This window comes from Hydra vulgaris, chromosome 08 (genome assembly GCF_038396675.1).
Source record: "Hydra vulgaris chromosome 08, alternate assembly HydraT2T_AEP".
In the NCBI taxonomy this organism is placed as follows: domain Eukaryota; kingdom Metazoa; phylum Cnidaria; class Hydrozoa; order Anthoathecata; family Hydridae; genus Hydra; species Hydra vulgaris.
This window is the reverse complement of record NC_088927.1, coordinates 28342501-28352500: the sequence shown is the minus strand read 5'-3', so window position 1 is coordinate 28352500 and position 10000 is coordinate 28342501. Positions and strand designations below refer to the sequence as shown.

The 10000-nt window shown below is 22.5% G+C and overlaps 1 protein-coding gene across 1 annotated transcript in view; it reads right to left on the bottom strand.

The window, feature by feature from the left end:
- Positions 1 to 7377, bottom strand: part of LOC136083202 (tigger transposable element-derived protein 4-like) — a 32088-nt gene extending 24711 nt beyond the window's left edge. Inside the window, exon 1 of the mRNA XM_065802608.1 lies at positions 7301 to 7377. Coding sequence (XP_065658680.1) covers positions 7301 to 7377 — 77 coding nt within the window. The remainder of the gene's footprint in view (positions 1 to 7300) is intronic.
- Between the last annotated feature and the right edge of the window lie 2623 nt (positions 7378 to 10000).

Genomic DNA, 10000 nt, shown 5'->3' with positions numbered 1-10000 from the left:
AAACATGCGATCAGAATTATATTCAATGAAACTCGCTTTACACCCTGCCTCAACCTTTATTTACTAAGTTAAATATATTAAATATCTCTCAAATAAATAATTATCATATTCTATTATTTAAGTTCAAAGAACAAAAGTTTTATTCCAAAAATTTTTAATCTCTTACTCAAAACTAATTAGTATAAATACTTAACTAGATCTTTAAAGAAACACCTATATACAACCCAAAAGTTATTTTGCGGAAAATGAGTTTTTAATTTCAATTAGAGGACCAAATGAAATAAATATCTTAAATTGAAGTTAAAACTCTTGCAATGTTAAACAAGTTTTAATCTAAACTTAGAAAGTTATTATTAAAAAATGATCTACCTCAAAACTATTACTAAAAATTCTAAATATCGTTATAATTGATCTATCAATTAAATAAAAAAGTATTATAATTTAAGAAAAAGCTACATTTAAATGAACTTTTCAATTTTCAATTTTCAATTTTCTATTTTCTATTTTCAATTTTTAATTTTCAATTTTCAATATTTAGTTATAAATAAATAATAAAGATTTATTAGAACAAGTTAATAAACAAAAAAAACAAGTTCTAAAGGACATACAGGTCCAATAAATAGCCAATGACAATATACCCTTAAATAAGAAAACAAAAGTAAATAGGAACAAATATAGTTTATATTAAAAACGTTCAAGATTTCATTGATTTACTTTATAGACAATGTTTATCAAAATTGCACGATTTTATTTTATTTTCAAAATAACAAATGTTATCAGCATTTACAGCTTCTGATGTCAGATTATTCCAGATATTTACAACTCGTTTTGCCATTCCATTTTCACAAATTATTCCATTTGGTCTAATATATATTAGACCAAATAGAATAATTAGTAAAAACAATAAAAACTTTGTAGCAGTTAATTATCTATAAAAAAAACAAATAGCAACAAATAATGAACAAGCTTTTTAAATATAATGAACGAATCAAATATTATCATATAATCTAATATATATATATATATATATATATATATATATATATATATATATATATATATATATATATATATATATATATATATATATATATATATATATAAATATATTTATATATACATATATATACATATATGTATATATATATATATATATATATATATATATATATATATATATATATATATATATATATATATATATATATATATATATATATATATATATATATATATATATATATATATATATATATATATATATATATATATATATATATAATATATTTATATATACATATATATGTGTATATATATATACATATATATATATATATATATATATATATATATATATATATATATATATATATATATATATATATATATATATATATATATATATATATATATATATATATATATATATATATATATATATATATATATATATATATATAAAAGTATACATATGTATCTATATACATATCTATATATATATATATATATATATATATATATATATATATATATATATATATATATATATATATATATATATATATATATATATATATACACATATATATATTTACATGTGTGTGTATGTATATATACATATACAGTGCCGGTTTTAGCACTACCAGTGCCTGGGTGAGATTTCTACGGCGCCCCTAGCTCAATTTAACCCCATTCAAAGAAAAGGCAAAGGCTAAAATAACCAATTAGTTTCGCCCCTTAATATTGTGCCCTGGCTATTGCCCAATCAGGCCCTACCCTTACGCCGCCACTGCATATATATTTATATATATATGTTTATATAGATACATATATATACATATATTAGTTTAAATTTACATATGTATAGATATATAAACTATGTATATATTTTTATGTATGTATATATATATATATATATATATATATATATATATATATATACACATACACAATGTTATATATTGTTGAACAGAGAGAGTTACTTTAATTTGATAATTCTATTTGTTTATATATGGTTTTACTCATTTAATATAGATGCTTTCATTTATTTAAAGTTTAAATATATTAATAGAGGAAACAAATAAAACAAATAAAAATTGATCTTTATGTGCAACATTGCATTTTTCGTCAGCATGCCAATATATAAATATGAAAGAGTTTGTCTCACAAATATTGGTCAATCATACGGGTCTTTAATTGGTTGTATAGAGAGCAATTATCTAGCCAGTATAAAATAACTTTTTGCGCAATGAAATAAATAGAAAACAAATGATTTGAGCCTTGTTCGGGTACGGGAAACTTTTGGTTATGATAAGTTAAAATATTCAAATGAAACAAAAACTAACTTTATGGAGAATCTTTTACCATGTCTATAAAAAATTTAAATTAATCTTTTTTAGTTAAATTCAATAATTTTCCATAGCACAGTGGGGCAGAGGTTTAAAATTACCTCTAAAAACACAGACTTTTTTACCTCATCATCTGCTGATCATAGGCGTCTATACCAAACTTGTATGTCGGCCACTTTTGTGTAGCAGTTAATGATGAGCTGTAGTAACTTAAATCACTAAAAACTGGTCATTAATTGCTTAAATCTCTCAACTGATGTTGCCTCGACGAGATTATCTTGTAATATTCCAGTCACTGACTACACCGTTGTTAAAAAACATATGTCTGATTTCGCAGTTTCAAACAAAATTGCAATGAAATCTGATTCAATGCTGAGCTCTGGGTGCTATGCTGCAAGGCATTACGTGACTATCAATCAGGTTTAAATTGTTGAGGAGCTTATATTGTTGAACAAGATTGCCTTCTTATTGTCTGTCTTATAGAGTGGGTAATTTTATTGTTTTACATTGAGTTTTTTAGTCTTCTTTTACAAAGCCCGTGGAACTTTCGTTGCGTTGTACCTATTCTTTTTTTTTGTCACTGCCAAGGTTAGCGTTCCAAGTCTTAGGCAAACTCCAGATTCGGTCTGATGTGAAGTATAAAATTTATTCCAAATGTCAACGTCTTCTAATAATAACTTGTGTATATGAACTCCGAGCATACTATTTGCTTTGTTTTGCAGCTGTATTGCATTGTTGAACATTTTTAAGAGTCTCGGAGATAAGAACTCCAGATCTTTTTCTATATTTGTGACTTCTATAACTACTCGAATGGTTGTGTCTTCACTTTGAAATATTTCATTATATAATCAAATTTTGTTAATCTATAGAATTCATTTTTGTTTCGTTTAATTCTATTAGCCTGGTTTAAATCAATTAACAATCTCTTCTAAATCAAATTATCAACTTCTTCGATCTTCATCATTTTCGACAACTTTCCTGAGCATTATGTCGTATGTATACATTTTACAAATGGCTGATTTGACATGAATAAGATGGTCATTATCATAATTGACAAAGATTTTGTCATGTACGATAATGACCGTTGTTCCTAACACATAACCTATAGGTAACCTGCTAGTTACATCAATCAAGCCAGATTATGATTTTCAAAAAAAAACACTTTGCTTGAGGAGAGCTTTCGTCTACAAAAGAAGATTGCTATTTATGCTATACATTTCAAATATTTAATGCTATCTCACTGGCTATATCTCGATCTTTTTTCATTAAACAGAAGTGAGCAATAATGGCCTGTAAATGGATGAGTCTGTTCTGCTACCAATTTTCAGAATGGATGTCAAAAAATAAAAAACTGCGGATCTGCCATAAATGTAGCACATGCTTTTAAAACAAACGGACTAATTTAATCATCTCCCATTGAATAGTTTCCATCTAGCATATTTATCTGTTTAATAACAATGTCTTGGCAAACTAAAATTTCAAAAGTTAAAGCATTTGTTTAATATGCAAAAGAAGGCTGTATAAATGAAACTGGTAAAATTTTTCCCTTTTTTGGCTTATGAGCTTATTATATCATTTTTACAACAAAATTAAAAATAATTTACTTTCCGAATGTTGTTGCAAGTGTAAAAAATAAGAAAAAAACTGTTAGTTAAGGACGGCAAGACAGGTTTGCAACATTTTAATTTCTTAATAATTTATATTATTCCACTGACATCAAATATTGAAATAGAAGAAGAAATATAAAAACTTATTTATTATACTTGCTTTCTTTTTTAAAAGTTTTTCTTGACAAAACCCCTGAAAATGCGCTACATAGTGTAAATTCTAATAACTCTAAAAAATCTAAATAACTTGAAAACAGTAATAACAACAAAAAAATAAAAATATAAATAGTAGGCGTATTATATCAACACGCAAAAACTTCATATTATCTATTTAGCAAGTCATGTATCTACTTAAGTTTATATGTTTAATTACATTCTTCGTTTTTTGTCTTTAGGATTTTTGTTTTCATTTTACCAAAACTGACAACATCTTTTAAATATAAACTTACTTTTATATGAAGTATCCAAAAATAATTGTAACCCATAGCGGTATCTTGATGACAAAATCAACGGTCTTCTGCAAATTTTCGCATTTTTGTAGTAATGTCTAATACTTTCCAGGTTTTTTTAATATATTTTTTGTTCAACGTAACTTTGTAATTTCTTTTAGTTTTAATTACTCTATAAAGATTCTATTAAAAATTACGAATTTGTAAAGATTAAAGCACAAAAATTTTTTTTTCGATAGTTACCGTTACATAAGCAAAAAACAGTAAGCCGCACTAAGCCACACCTCAGTTCTACGTTAATAAACTCCGATATATAAATATAAAAATTTTAAGGCAAATTTTGTAAGATTAGCTGAGCTCGGTCGGTGTTAAACTTTTTGTATAATAACATCCAAACGTAGATTTTGCTTTCAAAACTAAACCAGACGCAAAAAAAAAAATATGGTACATATAATAATAATATATTTTAAATAACACTTTTAAAGTTACTAAAAGTATTAAAACATTTTATAAAAAAGTGGGGACTAAGGATACGGATTTGAAGGCTGCAAACAAATAAACTCCGAAAGTTATTTCCCCTTAACCAAAATCTTATAAGTTGATAAATGATTTTTTATACTAATTTCAACTAGAATATTACTTTTCAATGAATTTTAAATTTCATAGAATTAAATTTCAGCGTTCAAAACTTTAGACCATATAAAAATTTTAACGCAAATAAGTATAAACATAGGTATAAACATAAATAGGTTTGGAGTTTGCTTCATGTCTAAAAGTTAGCTTAAACGCCAAAAAGTGCTGAATCTGTCAATGAAGAGATTATTTATTAATCGTATTTATATATGCAAAAAATTTTTGTTTATGTGAAAAGTAAATTCTAATATAGAAAAGAGTTGAAATTAGTTTAATTAGTTTACTTAAATAAATAAAAATTTTTTACTTTCTAGTTGTATTGAAAGTGAGAAAAATACATCATCCTGACTTTTACTTTTGCCCGCCTAAAAGAACTTTTTTAAAATGCCGCTTTTATCAAGTAAATTATAATTTATATATGTCAAATGTGTTTTTTTCATTTAAATAGCGCACGTCAATTAAAAAAACAATATTTTAAATGTGAAAAAGAGTCATTTCAAACACCCTATTATTAATTTTTCAAACGAAAACATCAATTATCACTGCACAATGAAATTCTCCTGTCTCAAAAAAATTGAAATATTATGATGAATATTGCTTTGCAGCTATGTTACTAGTTAACCAAAATAAGGAGAAATAGGCAAAGGGCAAAAAATCCAATCAATCTGAGGAAGGTTAATTTGATTGTTATAGTTGATTTGAAATTTAGCAAAATTTTCAAATGTATTCTACAAAATAGAGTGATCAAATCACATCTGTTTGATTTCGCTTTTTGTAATTTTGTTTTGAACATTTTGAACTAAAATTTGACCCTGAAAAAAAGAATACAAAAAACCTAAATAGAAATGTATGTGTAGTTTAGTTCAACCGCCCATATAGCAGAAATGTTTCCTCTAACATAGGAACATTGTTTTCAAAAATTGGTCGTTAAGCAATTCCCGCCCTCCAATAAGTTACATAAAATTTTTGACTGAAATACAATTAAAGTAAGCTAAAAATGTACAAATAAAATGGAAAAAATTAAAAAATGTAATAATAATGCTTAGTTAACCAAAAAAAAAGTCCTAAATAAAAAAACTACAGAAAATTTTAATTGTAAGCAAAAAAATGAATGTCCAATGAGTGGAAGTTGTTTATATTATAAATTGTGGCATGTAAATGCGTTGTTTTCTCAAGAATACACCTGATAAACAATAAATTGGCATAACTGAGGTAAATAAAAAAAACGTTTTGTTAACCATAGGCAATCTTTTAAAAATAAAAAGTATTCAAAACACACCATTTTCTCAAAATATGTATGGAAAATAAAAGATTGAAATATTGATGATTTTATACTGAATTGGTTAACGTTAAAACAGCACCAACATATAACATTTTTTCTTAAAATGGATACTATGCCAACAAGAAAGTTTTAAAATAATTATGCATCCAAACCAAGAATGTTTATTAAACAAAAAATTGGAATTAATTTTTAAATGGAGGAGCAAAGTTCAAGTTTCTCCTAAAATACTTATATTAAAAAAGAGCTCAAATAATAGTTACGTTATGTCCCCCTTTTTGAAAATTTTTTTTTTGCAAAAAAATAAAAGTAATCATTTTTAAAGAATTCTTTTATAACAAAGACAGCAAATTTTGCAAATGTGTGTAAATTTAAAGCAGTTAAGACATTTGCGACTTTTTGTAAACTAATTTATGGTTGAAATTGTTTTATAAAATTTGATCATTCATTTCTGACGAGTCTTTATAAATTAAACACAGTGTAAAATCAGAAAAGTTTTTGTTAAGTGATTTTCTGCTAGTTTATAAATATATATATATATATATATATATATATATATATATATATATATATATATATATATATATATATATATATATATATATATATATATATATATATATATATATATATATATATATATATATATATATATATATATATATGTATATACATACACATATTTATATATATATATGTGATGTGTGTATATATATATATATATATATATATATATATATATATATATATATATATATATATATATATATATATATATATATATATATATATATATTTATAAACTAATTGGAAAAAATAGATAATAAAACATCTCTCAATACTAAATAATTTGTTTGATTTTTCTACAGAATATAAGCACTGGCATTACCAGTATATAAAATAAAATAATTATTAAAACTGTGACCGGTAATAACAACAAAAAATATTATAAAATTGGCGTTACCTTTATAATGGCTTTTTTACTTAGTACGAAAAAACTGATTTCCAAAAACTTGTTTTAACATATTGTCTACTTTTTCTATATTCATGCCACCATACATTAAAGTACATTATTATCTTTTATCGTCAAGGCATCAAGGACTTTTCTTGTGCAAATACTGTAAATTGTTTGTCGGTGAGTCAAAACTTCAAAGACTATCGAGGGTTGAAAACACCAAAAGTTTTCAAAAAGAGGAAGTTATACCAGTCTCAATTATTTTTGCATAAAACAAATAGCGCTGACAATATCGAATGGTATAGGGCAGAAACACTTGAAGATAAGAATAGGATATTTTAAAGAAAAATCCCAAGATACAAAAATATCAATGCTTTTTTAATGTACGGCGATATGAATTTGGACAACGGACAATATGTTAGTACATAATTTTAGACTTCATTATTTTCACACTTAAGGTAGGGAAGCCAATATAAAGGTAACGCCAATATTAAAAAAACTTTTAATGGTAATTTAACGGTCACAATTTTTGTAAATAAATTATATTTTAAGCTAATAATGCCTGCGCCTATAATCCAGCAAAATTTTTATATAAATTACTTATTACTAAGAGAATTCGTAATATCTAATGTATTGAATTAGTTTATATATATATATATATATATATATATATATATATATATATATATATATATATATATATATATATATATATATATATATATATATATATATATATATATATATATATTTATAAATAAATGTTTAGCCAAAAATTTTTTTTAACAAATATGAGTATATGTTCCAGGTAATAAAAGAAAACTATTCGACTCAAGATGAGTAAAATATATTTATTATTTAAATTTTGACAAATATTTAAACATTATTTTTCTCTAACACAGAAGACCTTTCAAATAAAATCTTTAGCTGTGTATGAAATATATACAAAACTATAAAAAACTATTTATATTGAACTTCCGATAAAAAGTTTAAAAAGGAAGTACTTAAGGTTTATATAAAGAACTATAGTTAATAAAAATACGGCATAACTTGATACTTGGTGGTAAGGAAAATTTTTATAGTAAGGTGAAAATAATTACTTCCTGCTAATATGTTCATTGTATCATGTCCCTGTTTATGTAGGTGAGCTTCATAAATAAGAAATATAATCTCATTAAAGAAGTTTACATTGGAAATAAATTAAAAAAAGGTTCATTTTTATGGCAATTGAAAAACATGCGGATAAAGGTTGACAAAACCTTTACCTGTTCTGCATGTGTGGATGTGTAGATTAGTTCTCAACTAAAGATTATTACTTTTACCAATGTATGTTGTTTTTCCATCACATCCATAACATGTTAGTAAATAAATAATATTTTTTAAATTTATATAATATTCAAGTTTTAAAGTACCATACTTTATTAGATGATGTAGTAAAATATTTAAATATTTATGTATTTAATTATGTATATATATGTATATATATATCTATATATATATCTATATATATATGTCTGCATATATGTATATGTGTGTCTATCTATCTAAATATCTATCTATCTATACATATATATATATATATATATATATATATATATATATATATATATATATATATATATATATATATATATATATAAATATATATATATATATATATATATATATATATATATATATATATATATATATTTATATATAAATCTATATTTATATATATATGTATATAAATATACAGATACATACATATATATATATATATATATATATTTATATTTATATATATATATATATATATATGTATATATGTACATATATATATATATATATATATATATATATATATGTGTATATATATATATATATATATATATAAATATGTATATATAAATGTGTATATATATATATATATATGACTATATATATATGCATATGTTTATATATATATGTATATATACATAGATATATTATATATATATTATATATATATATATATATATATATATATATATATATATATATATATATATATATATATATATATATATATATATATATATATATATATATATATATATATATATATATATATATATATATATATATATATATATATATATATATATATATATATATATATATATATATATATATATATATATATATATATATATATATATATATATATATATATATATATATATATAGATTTCCTAGTACCAATAACTTAATTTCAGACCTAAAAATGTGGCATGTAGAAAAACCATAAAGATGTTTCAGGTCCAGCTTTAAACAACCCAAAAATTATCACCGGAATGGTCGTGACTAATTCTTAAGATTAAGTAGTTCACGATTCAATCTTTTCTACTGCAAAAACCTATAATTACTGCAAAAACCTATATTTATACGCTTATAACAGAAATAAAAGCTGAAAAAAAAAAAAATTAGTATTGCTCTATTGAAAGCAATTTTAGAGATGCTCGACGATAAAAATTAATAATTTAACGAAAAAAAAAATATCTTAGGAAACAAAATTATTACACCAAATGAAGGAAATAAGGCTCTTAAACTAGAAATAAGTGTTTTAAAAATGTCAGTAACGGCATTATCACTAACAGAATGATTGTTTTTTTTTATTAATTTATTTATCGAAAATTGAAGATATTTTTTAGGATATCTATCACAGTACTCTTTCAAAAGATACAAAGTAGCAATTTAATATCATTAGG